Source organism: Eurosta solidaginis, chromosome 1 (genome assembly GCF_040869045.1).
Source record: "Eurosta solidaginis isolate ZX-2024a chromosome 1, ASM4086904v1, whole genome shotgun sequence".
NCBI lineage: Eukaryota > Metazoa > Arthropoda > Insecta > Diptera > Tephritidae > Eurosta > Eurosta solidaginis.
This window is the reverse complement of record NC_090319.1, coordinates 310176001-310196896: the sequence shown is the minus strand read 5'-3', so window position 1 is coordinate 310196896 and position 20896 is coordinate 310176001. Positions and strand designations below refer to the sequence as shown.

Below are 20896 nucleotides of genomic sequence, written 5' to 3'. Positions count from 1 at the left end.
AATAGAATGATCTTCGTGAAGCATTTGCCTGAATTCCGAGCCGTACATCAGAATAGACTTATAATAGTGATTCTCCGTTCAATTGCCATTGGAGAAAGGAGAGAAACTGCCTTGAATAGGAATAAAGAGGTGGTGCCTCCAATTGGCGTCAATAGCCGTAGGGTTTCACTATGCTGTTGTTCTTGCTTTAGCCGTGCTTTTGACAGTGCAGAGACATACACAAAAAGTCATTAAATTACAATGCCGGTGAACCACGTTCTCAAAAATAAATATCCTAAACTCGCAGTTAAAGAAAGCAACCTCACCAGGGGACGCGAGTCATGAGGTGAATGGTGGATGAGGTGAAGCAATGCCACAACAACAACAGCGAGGTTAACTATCTTATCCTTAAGCATTCAACAATTGGAAACGTGTTCTAAAACCTTTTAATGAGGTAGGATCTTTTAGAATAAAGGTCATCTCATCCACTCAACACTGCCGTTGCTGTGCGAAAACGTTGAATAAGTGTTCTAGTAAAAGTTTGTGGATGCAGACTCAGAAATAAATTAAATAATATAAATTTTCCAAAAGCGTAAAATTAATGTTAATTTTCCGGCAGTTCACAGAATAAAAGCAGAAATATAAAGCGACAAAAATTATATAAGAATGACTAGGAAATATAAGACTGTACAAAGTTAGTTCCTGTCAAAAAATATTAAATACGAAGACTTGCCATTCAACTTGAATTATGCTAACGCATGCAGAAGATCTAAAAAGAAAAAAAAAAAAAACAAAAAACAAAAAAAAGTTGCCATTCACCAACAACTTAAATTTATTTTATTTATTGCGTAGAGGCAAATATTAATACAGTTTTATGTACGGGTATGTATGTACAGCAGCGATCAGTAAAATAACAGTGACAAATTTTATAAAATTTCGTCAGTTAAATTATTTTTTATTTTCTTTAATTTAGAAAAAAAGCTTCAATAAAATTTTTAACTAAAACTATGCAAGGCAATGTCGACAACGTTTTCGATTAAATTCGCGAAAAATTGTCGAAAATTTCGAACTTTTTATTTGGAGTTCCTTGAATTTTTTTAAGTATGTACTTTTGTAGCCCAAACAATTTTAGTCTGGCAAAGTTAAAGTTATTGGTCTCTCAAAATTCGTATTCCTCCGTACAAAGTGCGAGTTAATTTTTTTTATATAAAATAAAATCTGAAACACTATTCGGAAAAAAATTGTCAAAAATCATTGAAAATTTTGAGAGATATGTGACATGTCGACTACTAAAACTTATTGGGCTACAAAACTGCATACTGGAAAAAATCCAGAGAAATCGAAATGAAAAGCTGGAAACTTTCGTAAATTTTTTTTCGAATTTTAGAAATGTATTCGAAATCCCTTTTGAGATTGATCTGCTTACAAAATTCACAGCAGTTTATTCTTAAAATATGTATGGAATTACGACAAAACTATTTTCAATTCAACAATAAAATATATAGACAAACAAACGGTCTTGGAATGGGAAGCCCCACATCAGCAATTCTTATGGAAGTGTTCATGCAAAATCTGGAAGAAAAGTATATACAGGAGCTGAAGTCCAAATTAGGCGTGTCATTTTATGCTAGATACGTGGATGACATAATATGCGTTTTAACTACTAATAACGAAGAGCTTGTACTGGAGTACCTCAACAAGCAGCACGGAAATATAAAATTTACAATGGAAACCGAAAAAGACGGAGGAATCAACCATCAAGACCTGACGATAAATATTGATAAAGTAGCCAAAAGATTTAACTATGACATATATAGAAAGTCAACGGCCACCGACACAATAATACACAATACCTCAAATCACCCCCAACAGCATAGAAATGCAGCATTAAGGCACTTGGTACATACATAGACTTGAAAGAACACCTCTTACACAAGAGGCATATAAGAGGGAACTTGAGGTCATATATAATATCGCTGCAAACAACGGATATAAAAAAGCACTAGTAGACAAGCTCAGAAGGACAAATGGAGAACCAAAAAGAAATAATGGAAAGGAAAATAATAGCTGGACGACTATGACATATACTGGAAAAGCAACATATAAATTGGCAAACTTCTTTAAAAAATACAACATTAACACAGCATTCAAAACATCGAACAATCTAGGGCGAAAACTAAGAAGATCAGAGGATCCGTTTAGCAGCCACGGCATATACAAGCTTACCTGCGGATGCCAGCATAGTTACATAGGACAAACAGGACGGCAAATAAGAACGAGGTTCAGAGAACATATTAGAGATTACAACAAAAAAATACGTAATCCAAACATTATACCCGAGTCTAACTTCGCGAATCATATGGTCGAGAATGAATGTTCCCCGGCAAACATCAATAAAACAGTTAGGATTCTTCACATACAAGAAAAGGGCCGACGTCTCAACGTACTCGAAAACATGGAAATCTACAAACATTGAACATTCGACGGTATAATAATAAACGAACAGATAAAGACAATTTCTGACACAATATTCAAGCCTTTAAAACTTGTTTACAGGAAACAAAGTAATCACACAGGTACAACAGACAAACACAAAACAACAAATAAACACAAAACAATTAACACACCAAAACAAAAAATCGACAAAGGAGGTCAAACGACTAAAATCACAGATTTTTACCTACCCCATTCAGCCACACAAATCGATTAGTAAATCACCCTCGGTTCTGAATGAACACACAACACATACACATAACTAAATATACACAAGCATCAATTTTACAATACCTGCTCATATACCTACGAACTATAAATACAGGACAAACGACAACAACAGATGAAAAAATAAAAATAATTTAATTGACAAATTTTGACAAAAATTCCGGCTGCTATTTTTCTGTGCGCTGCTGTGTATATTTATTGATTGATATAATTTTCTGTAACCTTGCGTTGCCGTCTTCGTACTTACGTTCCATCATTTCACAATTCAAAGTTCGTTAACTTGAAACGCAAAAATTTTAATTAAAAAAACATAATAATAAAGAATTGTGTGTACAAATAACACCTATACACGGACAAACTTAGCATATCTACAACGCACACAGCAAATGGCGTATTGTTAATTTATAGATTTATTATATTTTTTGTGCCCTGAAACTAAAAAAAAGTTATTTATATACTGGTTTGAATGATTAAGTAGTTTAAAGTATTTGGAGAGAGATTAAAAAAATGAAAACGATTGGAATTTCCATAAAACAGTAGATAAGTTGAACTTGCCATAACCGTATCTATTGTTTTAGAGTCGAGTTTCAAAAGAATACTCGTACGAGTATTGAGAAGCATGGAAAGCAATTGCACTAGGCCAATCAAACTAACTTTTACATTTTTACACTCTCATTCCTAACACTCTCCTCTTTAAAAAACTTGATATCTCAAATATCCACGAAAGTTGATGGGAATGTTGTTACTGTAGACTAAATTAACAGAGAAAAAGGAGGGACAGAAGTAAGTGGTTACGAAATTTTGTAAAAAAATACATTGATCCACAAAGTTACCTATAAAGTTTTTGTGGGCGAATAAATATGTCTTATTTAGAGCATTTGAAAAAAAATCGAAACTGGCTCGTATTTCAGAAAATTGAAAAATTTGAAAAGGTGACACAACTAATACCAAAATAATAAATTTGTTTTTGAACGTACACAAAAAATACTTCAATAATCATATGTAATTTAAACAGTTGACGTAAGCAAATAGCGTACATCCGTTTTTTGAATGGTACTAGCTATGTACAGTATTAAAGAATTCTGAGTTGAAGTGTATACATTTTCTTCATATAATTTGTATAAAAGAGCGTGCTTTGCACACAGAGTATATTAACTTTGGTAACATTACGGTTGGTTGTACAGGTATGAAGGAATCGAAATAGATATAAACTTCCGAATAACCGAAAGCCAATTTATAAAGTGTATCTTTTTATAGAGAAATCCCATCTCTTCCTCTAGTACAGAAAACTAATATGGAATAACGTTTTTCTTATATCTTTTTTAGGCAAAAACGGTTCGTGAATAGATCCTTAAGGTAAGAAATTAGATCTCAACTTGTGAGACTTGTTATTTTTACCGGAAAAATGTTAATATGGACAGTTTAACTTGGCTGTGAGTATGGCTGAGCTATAAGGTTATTTTAGGGCCAGTCTACCGTTTCTTAGACAGCAGTAGAAACTAGCAAACGTTCGTCGTCTGTGAGTTGAATCGTTCGCCTATTTTTTTTCTGTATAAGGTTGACGACAGAGTGGAAGCGAGAAGCGTTACTAGAATAAAAGATAGTAATCTATGGAAAATTATTTCCTATGGAGTCAGTGCCAAAAACGTTTCAAGCTTGTAAAATGTATGAAATTAAAAACTGCTTCTAGCCTAGTATAGCTTATAGCTACCACTCTGCCGCCAGCCTAACTATCATAGCAATACTTAGACGGAAGCAGCTGTCGCAAATTAAAGAATTCTGAGTTGAAGTGTATACATTTTCTTCATATAATTTGTATAAAAAAGTGTACATTTTAAAACTCACACTTACTGAATAAACTTTTAAACTTTTCGAATATGTGAATTTTTTTTCGCAACAAAATTAGCGAAAAAAATAATAAAAAAGTTTTACTATAAACATTTTCACACAAATAGTGATTTTACAACTACAGAAGTTTTTTTTTTGTTTTCCTACTTATATTTATTTGCTTTTATTCTTAATTATTCCTATTTATGAACAAAATAAAAATATTTTCGGACGGATATTATTTTTGTGTTTTTCGAATTTTTATTTTTAAACTATCTAGCTTTTTTTGTTAATAAAATAAAAGTTTGCAGCATGTAAAGCCTCGGAACAATAAAAAAACGAAATGTTAAAATATAAAAGATTTTTACACTTTTTTAATTTTTATACTTTTATTTATTTTTTTTTTTATTGCTCCGGTTTAAATTGTATTTTTTTATACCCAGCTGTACTTTTACACAGGGTATTATTTAGTTCTCACTTTTTTATATTTCTTAAATTTTTTTTTAGTTTTTCGTGCACATACATACATAATATGTTGCACCAGATAAAACTGTAAAACACTTAACAAAGTGAAATGAACATAAAAAAATTAAAAATAATTATGAATAATCAATCTTAAGAAGAAAAAATGTTAAGAAAATGCAAGTTTTAAAGAAGTCATAAAAAAATTTTAAATAAAAAAGTCTGAGAAATGAAATCAAAATTATAAGAAGTAATATTATTATTATAAAAAGAGCAACATTAAACTAAAAATGTTAAATAGAAATACAAGTTAAAAAACGAAGTTAAAAACAAAGAAAAAATAAAATATTCGAAGTAGTAAAAATTAAGCTTATTTCCTGAGTTTGTATTACATATTCAAATGTTTTTTATATTTAATTTATTGAAATTTTTAAATTTAATTTTATATATTTATTTTTTAGTTTTATATGTTTATTTATTCTTTTTATTTGTTTATTTATTCTTTTTATTTGTTTATTTATTTATGTATTTTTTTCTTATTTATTTAATTTTATTATTTTTCAAATTATTATTTAAATTTAAAAACATTTATTTTTAATTTTCGAAATTTGTTTCTATTCGTCGTCCCTTAGTGGGCTTTACACATAAATCGAAATGTAATTAAAAACATGAAAAAAAAAAAATTATTCAGACCAATTCTAAATATTTTCGCGGAATTTTGTTCTCGCGGATTTTTTTATTCCCGTGGAAAAATTCCTCCAATTCTTTTCTCCTAGGGAGGAGAATAATTGGGGAATAGGGATTTCGAATTTTCGAAGTCAGCTGTTTTGACAATTGAAATTTCGTTGGCATTTCTTATTTTGTTTAAAAAATTGTAAAATTTAATTATTGTTGCCAATTTGTTTGAAATTAAGAAATAAGGTATAAACAATGCACATTATTGCATTTCATGTGGTATTCACTGAAATGAGTAATGAATTGGTGCCACAGCAACATCAACAGCGGAACATAAGAAGAAGACGGTCGCATAACACAAATCTGCCGGAGTTGCCTGCTTTCATTCTGCAAAGCAATTTTCTGGCGGCCACGTCGAGTTGAGTTCGCCTTTTGCCATATGCCAAAATCTAATTAAGCCTTCTTTAAAAATCCTTGCGCAATTTCTGGATGGATGCATCAAATATACAAAGAGGTCTTCCGTTGCTTATGATATACTTTTCGACTTAAAATAAAGAATATTGTTGCTGTTGTTGTTGTATTAACAGTGAGAATATTGTGGTAGAATGTAAATACATATTTTAGCGCAAATTTGTACAAATAAGTGTTCTTTCTTAAAAGAACCAATTTCCTTTAACTATTTTGATGCATTCCCTTCAATTTAACTAGTGAAAAAACTCCTATGAAATGGCAAAGAAATCTCCCTCTCCCTCACATTCATAATACCTACTTTTCTCCCATAACCGGTTTCCTCTTTTTCGAACATTGTTCAGAATAGGAGGAAAGGGAGAAGTGCAAAAACTCTCAAGGAATTTTTATTTAGAATACGAGGAATGGGAGAAGGGAAAAAACTCGCACGGAATTTTCGTTTAGAATTGGGCTGATTATAAACTGTACCTCATGGGAATGCGATTTTCCCTTAGAGTAGGAAAGTTGCAAACTTACATATGTCTGAGTAATAAATTCACTGACTTTAGAAATTAGTGGAATTGGAGAAGGTAAATTCCTTCTTTATTTCCTTAAACAGATTTTGGTTCCAAGCAAGCAGTTTTTTAAGCAAAATTCGACATAGCGTCACATCAACAAAAATTAAAAGCCGTAAAAAGTTTCGTCGAGTACAATAACTGTCGTCATTCCAAAATCTAAGAAATTTTGGGATTTGTGCGGTATTGAAATAGAGACGCATTAACCATTACAACTTCAACAAACAAAATCCAACAGCGTGTTATACTATTTATGTAAATATTTCAATATTGGAAAAGAAAAGCTTCGAAGTACATACATATGTCTGCCATATTGAAGTACTTCAGATCTCAACGTTGCCACGTAAAAATTCAATATCATTTAAGGTTTGTACGCATTTTTTACGTTGTATGATTCTTTATGATATTCTTTCTTTTATTTCTTATAGATTTCAGTGCCTGCCAGATTAAATTTGTTTTTGAGTTGTGCTCTTATCTACGTTAAAAGTAACTTCATTAAAAAAAAAAATGGCGAAATTTGTATAATCAGTTTAATTATCTTCTCTACTTCTACAATTTGTATAACGAGTTGAATAAGCAACTCAAAGCCACCAAAAGCAGCAAATTGAAGACAACATATGAGTAAAGTAAAATGAAGTTAAACGTTAACAATAAAACATTTATACATGTTATATATGTATCGACAGTAACTACGTAAATATGTATATAAAATTAAACGCAATTGAGTATTGTAGACTGCGTCGAAGAAAAGCGACGATAAAACTCACCACACCTATTGTAATTCACAAAGCACATACATATACATATTTAATTTAGGCGTTTACATTGATTATGGGGTTGTATTAAAAATTATGATTACCGATGTTAATTTTTTTAAATCTCTTCTCTCTGCGCACGCATCTCTCTCTTTATGTTATTATTTCGACTAAATGTAACTTGTTTTTTTTTTTTTTTTAATTTTTATTGTTTTTTTTATCACTTTTTGTTGATTTCAATCGAACGATGACTGTTGCTAACGCTGCCATCTGCTTGTATGGCTTTTTTTCGTGCTATAAACGTGTAAATGAGTAATCAGTTCCTTGGAAACGCAGTGAGGCGTACGCCTTTAGGGTACGAACAGAGTGGGCGCTGAAAGCCGAGCCGAGATTGTCAGTGCGATAAAACTGATTACATACAAGTCAATACAAATAAGTTTGTGTATAACACAGTGAACGCCGACAAGAGCAGAGCGCAAAGCCGATGAGTGCGAGAAAACAGTTTCAAAGCGTTTTTCGCGCTTTTTTGCATTGTTGATGTTTGCTTTTTAGCGTGCAGTCTTGTTTTTTGATGGATATCGATCAAATAATAAGTGAAATTTTTTCCCGGCCTGCTTTGTGGGACCAAAAAAACAAATTGTATCACAATCGTGTTTATGTGGAAAAACTGTGGACATCGGTTGCAGCAGAAATAAAAGTACCGAGTAAGTAATATTACATATTATTTGAGTTTATTGAGGCATAGATAGTTACAAAAGTGATCTCTAAATAATGTACCATTCTTGATGCTGGTTTTATTGAATTCATTTTGCGGTTCTTTTGTGTTTTGCTTCTCAACTTCTCTCAAGTTTTCATCCAAACCCTCTCGATCAATGATAATATTGTGCAGTAGGCGGATTGCCTTAATAATTAGTTCGGCAAAGGAAGGATCGGTTTCCATAAAATTCTAAATCTGGCATTTATAAGTCCAAAAGCGCATTCAGTGCACTTTCTAGCTATATGGCCGTAATAAACGTTCCAAAATGGGATAGGCTTCATCAACAAAAAAATAAGAAATATATGGCAAATTTTGGTTAGTATTTGATAGACTTGTGCCCTTGGTACCGCGTACCTGTAGTTCCCGAGTTTTCAAAATTCCATACCCTCCAACTTCGATCGCAATACATTTGCAGTTGGCATCGGAAATACCTTGCAACACAATGGAAAAAAATTTTTGTAATTATAAAACATTGAGCCAGGACTTGCTGGACACTTGATACGTATGTGCTTTCCATCAATACCACCAATGCAATTTGGGTAGTTCCATAAATTCCAGTATTGCGCTGCAACTTCTTCCAAGTGTTTTTTAGTTGGTGGCGGCATATGGACAGGAAATTACTGCTCTCATAGCGTTTAAGTTGTTTCTTTTACAATTAGTCCAACAGTTGATTTACCAAGTCTAAACCAAAAAGCCAGCGACGCAAACGATGCACCAGTAACCAAATATCTAAATAAAGAGATTGTCCTTTGTTGAAATGTTTGCAATATGAAAAATGGGTTTGTTTTCTTTTTTCAGAGGAAGATTTGAAGAAAAAATGGAAATATTTGCGCGACCAATTCCGGAGTGAACTAAAAAAGACTCCAACACCAAAGTCTGGTGATGCTGGTGACACTGCATCACAAATCACTTCAACTTGGCCATACTTCCAGTCTCTCCTTTTTTTGAAGGATCAGATGAAATATAGAAATTTAGGTATAAATTTAAAACCACGGAAATTTAAGAATAGTCAGGTGGAGGAGTATGAAAATAAAGACATCCACAACACATCACAAATTGAGGAAAGTGAGGAAATAAATGAAAGGTATGAATCATGGCCAAAGAGGAAACGGACTACGAACAGCAGCAGTGCAGAACTGTTAGAAATAGAAAAAAATCAATTACTTTTGCTTCAAAAAAGAAATTCAGAAAGCAAAACAGTATTGGACGAAGATGAGGCCTTTTTCTTAACATTACTGCCGCATATTCGGAAATTGGAGCCGGAAACAAAATTTTTATGCAGGATGGAAATGCAAAATACACTGTACAAATATGTGTATGGCAAAGCCAACAGTTTGCCAGCACTGCCCAACGAACGCTCACGCTATGAAGCAATTTCCTCTCCAATTAGCACCTCCTCTGAGAACGTGTACTCAACTGATTTGAGCACATCAGGACATTTTCAGTCCAGCACATTTGTGCCAATTGAAATCAAAAATGAATCATTGGACCAAATACAAAGAACAAAGGATACGTCAATTTATTACGCTGACTCGATACATGAATAGTTTTTTTATAAATACAAATTATTACATGAAATAAAATAATAAAATTAAACAAAGTATTAAATAATTATTTTATCTCAGAGTCACTATCAATCTTTCGCAAGATGTTACTGGCATCTTAATGAACTTTGTCCAGTTTTTGTTTAGTTTAACATCGATCTTGTCCAGAATGTAATCAAAGGTTTAAATTTTCATTCGGGTATATTGTTGAAATTTAGCTGGATCTTTTCTTAAATCATTATATAAATGATGAAATTCACCAAAGTCATTCCTTTTTAGTGTAATTGGATGTTTTCCAAATTCTTTTCTGTTAATAATTGCATTAATCACACTAAGAGAAGGAAAATACTCTACATGTTGTTGTAGTTGTTGTAGCGATAAGGACACTCCCCGAAGGACTTCGGGAGTGTTATCAGTTTATGATCCTTTGCCGGATGCAGATCCGGTACGTTCCGGTACCAAGCCCGACCATCTCGGGAACGATTTGTAATGACCACATGCGACCTTCTTTCTAGGTCATTCCGCCCTCCCACCCCCTAGATCAATGAGGAGTTCGGGGCTGCCAGAACCGCGGCTGTTAATGAAACAGGATTCGCCACGGATAGGTGAGCGTGAGAGAAGCTATATATTGCGCTGGTAACCTGAAAAGGTTGCGCTACACAACCCTTTGAATTTGGGGGCCTACTCTGTATTGCGATGCGAAAGAAAAAATACGCGAAATCGCAAAATCGGTACTCTGTATCTAGACATCCGCATTCACATTTTGCCCATTCGCATTCACATTTTGCCCATTCGCAATTTTTCTCCCTTTTCGCATTGCTAGCACTCTGTATAGCGAAAGCGAATGTCAAACAGCATTGATTTTTGCATTTTTCTTGCTACAACTAATAGGCAGTCGCATTGTTCAAATATGTAAGTATTAATTGATGATTTTATAAATTGATATCTTTATATTCATTGTATATTCTTTTAAAAATATATAGGGCAACTCCAAAGACTAAACAAACACAAAGGCAACAATTTGAAATCCTAGTGGATTTCATGGCAACACACCCAGATTTGGCTAAAAGGTTACTTAAAACGCCCAACGCAAAGACAACGGCCAATAATTTATGGAAGGTGTAACTTCCCAACTAAATGCAACCCAACCAAAGCAACTCAATAAAAGTTCTAAACGAGATGAATAACAATTTGAAGAACATTTCCAAAACCATGGGACTTACATTCAAAATAGAAAAAAAAGCTAAATTTTGCCAAATAACAATTTGTCCATAATCAAAGAATGGACCGTGAGAATTTAAGAATAAAATTAACGGACACTTCTTCTGGTTCAATTTCTGAACTGGGAGGATTTTCAACATTGAACATTATACAAATATTGTGCAGAGCACAACAAACAATAAACATTTGCACCACTTTTGTTGGAACACAATGCAACTGTGTTGAAGCCAAAAGGCAGCGAAATCGACCTTTTAAAATACGAAAAACTCTCTCAGTTAGTAATGCAGAAGTGGAGCGAATTTTCAGCACCATGAACAATGTTAAAACAAAGCAGCGTAACAGGTTACATTTAAAAATGTTAAATTCAATTTTATATGTAAGATACAGACTAAGGAAAGAAAATAAGTGCTGCCATGATTTACAAACGATCTCATTGAACTAATGAACAAATCAAATATTTATTGCAATTCATCAGATGATGAAGAATCCTGTGATATCGAAATATTTTTAGACATTATGTATATTTTTATCTCACACCTACTACCGTTTATATGTATATCCTGTTGCAAGCAGTGAAATAGTTGTAGCAGTAGTAGAGAAGTGGTCAAATGATTAACTTTAAAATATTTGTATAAAACACATATTGCATCTGTAAATTATATTTGGAGTAAAAATTAATTTACATTTTTTACTAGATGTATAAATTGTTTAAAATGCTAAAATTCTTATGAAAAATTAATAAAATCCTTGAAAAATTGCCTTAAATTTTTGGCTTTTTTTAACTTAAAATTTGTTTTTTGCTTTTATTTGGCCATTTAGCTTCTTTTCTGAAAAAGTTGTGGCAACACTGGGTCGGTAATGCATACTCAAGCAAAAAATAAACGAATAATAAAAAAGCGACATTGTTAGCGATGCGATAGCGCTACACAGTTCCAATTACCTTTCGCATCGCAATTTTATTTCGAATCGCAATGCCTTTCGCATCGCAATACAGAGTACGCCCCCTGGTGTTTTAGTCGCCTCTTACGACAGGCATACCTACCGCGGGTATATTCTAACCCCCTAACACGCTAGGGGGGATGAATCCATTACCGTGTACAGAAATTTTATAAACACAAATGAACAACAAGACTAAATTACATACAAGCAAAACACATGGAATAAACAGAATTTCAGCGCTGATTCTCGCATTCACTGTGTTATATAAAAATTTTCTTCTCGCATGAAAATAAGCTCGGCTCGGATCCGCTCGGCATGAGTCCCACTCTGTTGGTACCCTCATGATTTTGTTATTTTTTACGATTAAAAATCAACATACGCTTGTGTATATGTATGCATGCATTCAAGTGTATGTGCGTGCCCTCAAACCAGCAGGCAGCATCGTATTGCGATAGTACAAGTTCATACAAAGGTATCTACATACATGCTATCTTTTATATTTTGGTTATTTTTCTATACATTTATCATTTCGTGATTCACCACACTCAGCTGAGATGGTTTGAGTTAGTCTCCACCTCATTTAATATGCTCTCTCTAAACTTCAAACTCTCTTTTAATAAATTATTTTAAAACCTTTAGAGACTCTGCACTCTATGTTAAAAACAAAATGGTACTAATCAACATAACATGGCCAGCTCTCGCTCGTAGCCACGCTCTCTTGTAGTGCTTCGATATTGCAAAATGTTATTTCACAAGATTTTCACCTTGTTTTTTTGCTCGTGTTATTCAATATTGGCTTATTTTTTCTGGTTTTTTTATTTATTTAAAATTTGTTCTCATTTACGTTCCGTTTGTATGTATTTTGTTAATATTTCTGATTATTTTGTCTTCATCATCATTGTTTCTACTTGTAATTTTTTTTTTTTCAATATACTATACACATACATATGTAAATATCTCTGCCGTATTCTTGAACGTCTACCAATGTGGTGAATAAGGGAAAATTCATAGAGATAATACGGGATGGGACCTAAGAGACTTGAGAATCTAAAAGGATATATACTTCTATAGATCGTTGCCCAAGGGGTTTTCAATGGGGTGGGCGTATCAATGTTGTTTTTATACAGCCGTCGTCAACACGTAGAGGGTCCATATAACATTCCGAGAATATTTCCCTCGAGTACTCCCAGAGCCAATTCATCTAATGTAAGCGTTCGAGTCTTCTTTCCATATAGCAGGGCCTGTACAATAAGTGATTTGTAAATCTTGATTTACCTTGCCGAGAGAGATCTTTATTTTTTTGTTTGCCTACTTAACCCAAAGCATCACTTGTTGTAAGGACGTCTTCCGGCTTTAGGTCACCATCTATACCCATACGACCAAGGATATAGTATAGCTGCCTCTGCTTCTAACAGTTCATCAGGTTTAATGGTATGAGGAACTCTATTCTAATGGGACCGGGAACTCAGACAAGAGTGATGGTGACGGAATTTACTGCTGACTGTTGCATCATCTTAATGTTGTCGAAAGTTTAGGTTTAAATGGTTACGGATGTGGACAGTGCTTTGCCGTATTTGAACCGGTACGCTCCAGCACCATCACCTTCTGGGAACCAGCTTCATTGTCACAGGAATTATTTTTTTAACCTCTCCACATTTGAATCTGTAGATTTTCGTTGCCTCTTACGACATGTATGTCTTATCGCATAATATACTTTATATAAAATTACTCTTAGAAAGCGCCTCACTAGAGACCGCAGTCCATTGTGGATCCGTCTGTCTATCGGACACGATGTTAGTACTCCTGTTCCCCTGCTTAGGCTCCCGCTTGTATCTTGTGCAGTTTTTGATATTGCATTGTCTAGGGCATTTATGGTAGCTACGATCGCCCATGGTCTTAGTACGGGTGCTATGATAGCACCACCGTGTTAGCTTGTGCTTTAGGCTCGAGGTACTGTTCTTACATGACTTCTAATGCATGAGTGGTATGTATTTTAAGCTTTTTTGGTCCTTTTCCAATGCAGGGTTTGTAGATACCGATAGTGCGGTGCCGTTGAGAGGGCGTAGTCGAAATTATGCGATTTTGAGGGTCGATATTTGGCACATATTTAGCTGTCTGGGATAAGGTAGAAGGGAAAAGTACTGATACTGCTATAACTAAGTCATCCTTATTTTTATTAAGTATAAGTGCTATCTCGCTTAGTGCGCTAATTAAAAAGATCTGGTAATAGGACACCACCATATGGTGTTCCTTTTTTATATTCCAGATTTTCTCTACCGACCCCATTTTCGATTTTATTATCTTGTTCTGCAGAATCGATTGCGTCCATCCGCAAATGTGTCTGTTTGTTCCAGCCCTTTTGGAGAGCCACTTCTATTTCTAGGAAGCATGGTTTGTAGTGTGGTGAGCTATCCACCGGTGCCTTGGATATGTAAGACCCTACTATTATTGACCTTATGTTGTTGTCCACACCCCAGAGTATGTACGGTAAACAATCAAAGAATTCTTTCTTTGGAGCTCAATTTTTTGACCTCTTCGGAATTCCGTTTTTTTAACGCAGAATAGTAATAAGCGATCCCCTTCGTTTTATTCACTTAGAATTACTTATTCATCATAACTTTTCTTCGAAGAAGTTGTATCATTAAAACTTTTCTAGTACGTCTATAATGAGCACATTTCCACAATATTTTCCCATTCGCAATTTGGCGAATTTTCAACGAAGAGCATACGAATACTTATGGTAGAGTTTTTAAGCACCCTCAACTCGAACTTACGCATTACTTTATGTTCTTCCTTCTTTCGCTCCATACTTTGAACTGGTTAACCCACCGATTGTTGTTGGCTTTAATGATACTTATGCACGCCTCTATAAGCATACACACATGTTATTTTGCGTTGTTGTATTCATAGATGGGAGTGCAATTTTACTATGTACCTACTCAGCGACATGCATACATATGTATGTGCTATATTAACAATGAATACATTATATGTAAATATGTACATCTGCGAGTAAAAAAAGAGCAACAAAAATTACTTCCAAATTTGTCTAGTTTTTTAAATCTATTTTGTTTTATTTTCGTAAGTTAAAGAAAAACAATGAATAATTGCATAATACAAACTGTGTAAACCAATTTCGAATTCATAAAAATTTTATTATAATTTCAGGATTTTTTTCCGAAGTGTGATCTAGATTTTCTTCCATATAAAAGTTTTTTTTTCACACTTTGTTGCAAGAAAAAAGTGTCAATTATCTATGCGAATATTGCGCGACTTCAAACTTGTATTCCGTCAGACTAAAATTAATTAAATTACAAACCTGTAACTTGAAATTTTTGTAAAAACTTCTCACTTTTTCGTAAATGTTTTCGAAATTGGTTTACATAGCTTCTATACCACAATTTTTAGAAAGTACTAAAGTGGTAAAATACGTAAATTAAATCATTTCGAAAAAAATCGGAATTTCTAGAATCTCTTAAAATACAAAATTTAAGAAAATAGCTCATGATAAAAATAATTTTGCTGCTATTTTTTCACGTAGGTGTACATATATAGGTGAATATTTAATACGTAAAAATTTACGTTTTATGCGCAGTACGAGTGCAGCTCCCAATGCTGGCATAACCTGCTCATACGACGTGTGGTGTATTGATGACGCAGCTACATTTCGGAAATCAAGCTCTTGGGAAGAAATAAATATATTTTTTATATTAATGCGCTAGATTTCGTATATTTATTTATTTCATTTACTGAGCCAAAAAATTCTCGCTAGGAAAATATTTTTTTTTTTGCATTCAAACTGATGCCAATTTCTGTTCAATTATATAGCGGCCATCTTGCCTCAGTTTTAAGTACTTCCAACTTGTATATTAATGCTCTGGCTGCCAAACTAATAATACCTAAATTTTCAGTTTTTACGTTTTTAAATTTTTTAATTTCGCCAACAGTCAATATGCACTTTTGCTTCGAAATTTAATATTTCAATGATAAAGCCTCTTACTGCGTCTTTAGTTTTTTTCTTTTAGTACATATTTTTCAGAAAATTGCCTTGACTCATTTTAGCTGCTCTCAATTTCCTCTCATTGCTCATTTTATGTTGATTTTTCAATTGCATTGTATTTTTGCTAATTTTTTCTTTACATAGGACTGTTATATTTTATTTTGTTGCTGTGTGTGTGAGTTTTTTTTCGCATAAAATTGTATGTGGTGAATATGCATTACATATAAACTCACCACTTCTCTGTGGTGTATTTAAAAAAGCCTAGTCATCGTTATCATTTCTTGTTGTGCTCTTTGTTAATTTATTAATCTATTTGTTTTTGTTTGTGTGTGCGTGATGTGTATGGCTCTCCGTGTGGTGAATCTCATCTCAACTACTGCAAACACCACTACTCATGCAGTGATTGCTGTTAATTTATTTTATTCGCATTTTGTGCTCAATATAGGTAATTTTATTTCGTTTTATATGTTTCAACTTGCTCTAGCTGTATACATTTAAAAAATTATTAATATTTTGCTGTTGGATTATTGTTTCTTGCTCAATATATATGTATGAATGTATACTTAAATGAAACTATTGTTTAAACCTGTTTCATTTGAGTATGTGTTTAGCTAAAAATGTATTAATGCATTTCTTCTGCATTTATAAACTTCCTGTTTTTTTTAAACATTTTTATAAATCTTAAATTTTTTTTCCAAATGACTTACTGCAACGACATTATTAATTTATACGCGTACGTCGGCTTTAACAGCGATGCGCTTTTGTGTGCATAATCTTTTATAATTGCATACTACAATTTCATACATACATCCATATACAGTTTCTAAATGTCAGTATACAAGCAACAGCATATTACTTTTATTTTCTTATGTACATATATACTTTTATTTTTATTATTGTTTTTTACTTTTTTATTTAAGTGCTTGCTGTTTGGCAGGCTGTTGAAGCAACGCATTATTCTTCAATCGACCACGTCTACAATTCCCCATGATTGTAGCAGAGCTAAATTCGAAAAAAGTAAATTCATATAGAACTGTGCATACATATGTACACTTGCATGTGAAAAAATAGCAGCTAAAATTATTTGCAAATTTTATCAATTGTTACATATTTTTATTTCGGTTAATTAAAAAAAAAAATAAGAAGTTGAGTAACTAAAAATATGAAACCAATTTCGGAAATATGTTCGAAAAAATTCGAATATGTGTTTGAAAAAATTGGAAAATCGTTAAAAATGTTGATAGAGATTTATGCCCGTATTACGGTTTACAACTAAACTTAGTTGGGTTGTAATTAAAACAACTCAACTTTAAGACAACTCAACTCCTGTTTGGTATTACGAATTACAACTTATTTCAGTTGAAGTTGAATTGATGTTGCCAACCTAAAAAAGTGATGATTTGACATAAATGAACAGCTGATCAATTTGTGGCGGAAATTCAAGCATTTGCAAAAGTGATTTTTTTATTAATAGCAAAATGGATATGAATTAAATAGTATTACATTTATTTTATACGACGAAAACGGAAAAAATTCTCATGATCACTTCAATCTCTTGGAACTACCAAGCACCAAGTAAGAAAACGTTTAAGTGACAAATGATGAGCCTCTAACGAAGTTATTTTGCAGATTTGTAAGTTATTTTCGGTTAAGTAAGGAGAATATTACTCGAGGGACCCCGGTTTTAAAACTAAACTCCTTGCTGACGGCAGCTGTCAAAAATGCTGTGGAAATGATTTTAGTGTTGGACTGGACCACATCCACAGTTAATAAAGAGGTTTTAGGTATTGAGGAGCATATTTCTGCGAAGTGGATTAAAACCCAAATGACACCAGAGCAAAGCGCTACAAAAACCGCATTTAACTCTAAAAAGGATTCTCAAGTGTAGTGGGTAGTATCGATGCGACTCACGTTCGCATAATTTCACCTATTTTGGCTGCATCCGAACTGCGCCTTGCCTCGTCCAACTGCGGGATGTCGCTCCAAAAGGTCAAAAAGTTGTTGAATGCTTCTATAATTGTGTACAAAATTGCTGATTATAAAGTTTGTTTAAATTAATTTTAAAAAGGTTTAATTACTCGCTTTCCATTTTTTTTAATTTTTTTCCGGCAACGTTTTACAAGAAAGTTTTTTCAAAAAGTATCAAAGTGGTATCAAAAGACATGTTTCGACATTCGTTATAAGAATACGAAAGCGGAAATTAAAACTTTTATTTCTATCGAAAGATATTTACAAAAACCCATAAAATGGCCTCGAGAGGGCCCGAAATATGAGGCTCGATCCATAGTTTCTTTTTTGCAGAACACCTTTCTGCGTTGGCGGCCTTCGGCTGCGATTTGTAAAAATAACCCTGGGTGGGTCCTACACCTTTCTGCATTAGTGTGTACAAAAAATCTGGCAAAATACAACAACAACATGAAAATTTGGACCGAAATGATATGACAGAAATGAAATTTTTAATTTTTGCTTTCGGATTCTAAAAACGGAGGTCGAAACGTATCTTTTGAGACCAACTTTGTAAATTTTTGTTAAAAATTAGGTGGTGAAGCATCTTGTAAAACGTTACCTTTTCTCCAAAGAACTGCAAAATTGTATGAGACAACTGCTAGTAATCAGTTGTCAGATTTTGATGTCTTTGACAACTACACAAGGTTGTAAACGGTAATGCCACAAAAAGTTTGTAGACCAGACAACTCCAACCGACACTGTTTTTGACGAGTTGTAATCTGTACTACCAAACTGCAAAATTGCAACTGAAATCGAGTTGAGTTGTAAACGGTAATAGGGGGGGGAAAAAAAACTGTTTAGAATTTTGTAACAAAAACCATGTAAAACAATTTCGAAAAAATCCGGAAATTCGAGAATTTTTGAAAAATGTTCATTGAATTTTTTTTTTAACCTCTAGCAGTACTTGACCCAACTCATTTTAGACTACAAAAGTACAATTTTTCAGAGTTCTCAACGATTTTTTAATATTTTTGTCGGAGGAAGTTTCAGATATTCATCCAAAAGAAAAAAAAAAAACTTATCATAAACACGCTTTGGAAAAATAATTGTTAAAAATCAATACGCATTTTGAGATAGAAATGCATCGATGGTTAAATTGCAATGAAATAACCGAAATAAGGACTGTATATTGCAAAAATTCGAAAAGAAATTTTAAATTTTAAAAAAAATTTTCCAATTTTCGAACATATTCGAAATTCATTAAAATAAAGTAATAAAATTTGAAACCCATTTTTTCTGCAATTTTTTCCACTCGTAGCTGTATATACCTTCGTACATACATACGTATAAACCCACAGCCGTACATAGCACCAGTACGTCGTAGTCATGTCTACGTGAACACATTCAAGCATACATACAGATACTTGTTTTTGTTGTTGCTCATATCTCTACATACTACCAGATACTACGTATTATTGTATCTACATATATGTTTTAACATTGTACATACCTATATCATCGAATATATGTATGTACTACGTACTTGTACATCGCATAAAAGTTGCTTTGTGAAGTGCAAAAGTTGTTTGCCTTTACTCGTTTACTTATTGAGTATTTTTCAATTCTATTAACGTGATTTCCTTTTTCTTTGTTAACTGTATTGTACGCTATTGTTGTTATTAAAGTCATTTGTGTATTATACATAGCTACAATATTGCTTTAGAAGTACTATGCATATTAAGTTTTTGAGGCGTCAATTCTATGCCTGCCCCCGAATTTTACTTAAAAACGCTTTATCTTACAATTGTTTTATAATCATTGTGATATTCAATTATTTTAAGCTTGGAAAAGGCGTTCGGAGTTTTTCTTCAGAAACATCTGAAAACAGCATTTTCGAAAAAGGGGTCCATATATTTAGTTCGATTTTCCACTCAGTCGATGCAACGTATCTCCTTCTTATTTTATTGCTAACATATCCTCGGATTATGAGCAAAATCGGATCACACACTCGATTTTTGAAATATCGTAAGAATCGACTTAACAGATTTTTTCCTTTATATTCCATCGACAATACATTCCAAGAACATACAGCAGCAATTTTCACAAAATTTCGTCAATTACATTCTTCTTTTTTCCATAATTTTAGAAAGAACCGCCATGCATTTGTCAAGGCTAATTCAGTACCAGGTGTTGTTATCCCAACAACTGATTGCTTTTTCTTGATTATTTTCGATACATCTCCTTATACTTTAATATGTCAGTTAATCGAAATTAAAATTTTCTTTTGACTTGAAATTCTTCTGCACGGCGAATTGGTTGAATTCGCTTTGCCACCACCTGGTATGGATTCGCCTTGACATTTTGTAACTGAAACTAAGGCAAACAATCTGAAAAACATTTTCGAAAAGTTCGAAAACTGGGGAAAATGTTACGAACACTTCGAAATTTTTATTTAGTCTTCTGAATTTGTTTGAGTATGTAGTTTTCTAGCCCAATCAATTTGTATTTAACGGAGTACCAGTTATAGGTCTATCTAAACTCGCATTGATTAAAAAAATACGAAGGGTGCTTTGTATTTCCATTTCAAAACAAATCTATGCGCCCTTCGTATGGAAACAAAATTTGATATACCCCTCCAATTGCCAAAAATCGATGAGAAATTCGAGAGTCCTATACATATCTTGTACTGTGTTAAATCAGCATTGATTGGGCTACATAACTGCATACTCATAAAAATTCATAAAACTTTAGATTACACAATCGAAGTCATAAAAACTTTTTTCTTGAATTACAGAAAGTAAAAACAAGAATAAAAAATATAAACTTCTGATTTCAAATCGAGTTTGCTTACTTGATTTTTTTGTGAAATATATGTATTTTCTTCATTTGTTTACTTAAAATGTCACACATAAAATGAATATACGATTCTGTTTACCACAGTAAAGATAAGCGACCACAAAGGCATAAGAAGTGATAAGCTTGTGGCACTTCTGTTTATATAAAGTAGGTTTCTCCTCAAGTCACTTCTTTAATATCTCTAAGGCACC

The 20896-nt window shown here is 32.9% G+C and overlaps 1 protein-coding gene and 1 pseudogene across 1 annotated transcript; one reads left to right on the top strand and one right to left on the bottom strand.

The window, feature by feature from the left end:
* Positions 1 to 5455: 5455 nt before the first annotated feature.
* LOC137237639 (uncharacterized) lies at positions 5456 to 16452 on the bottom strand (annotated as a pseudogene).
* On the top strand, positions 7671 to 9812 carry LOC137237637 (uncharacterized). The gene is made up of 2 exons (XM_067761512.1): positions 7671 to 8145; positions 8997 to 9812. Exons 1-2 carry the CDS (start codon positions 8013 to 8015, stop codon positions 9743 to 9745), a joined length of 882 nt encoding a protein of 293 aa, XP_067617613.1. The 5' UTR covers positions 7671 to 8012; the 3' UTR covers positions 9746 to 9812.
* Positions 16453 to 20896: the final 4444 nt, after the last annotated feature.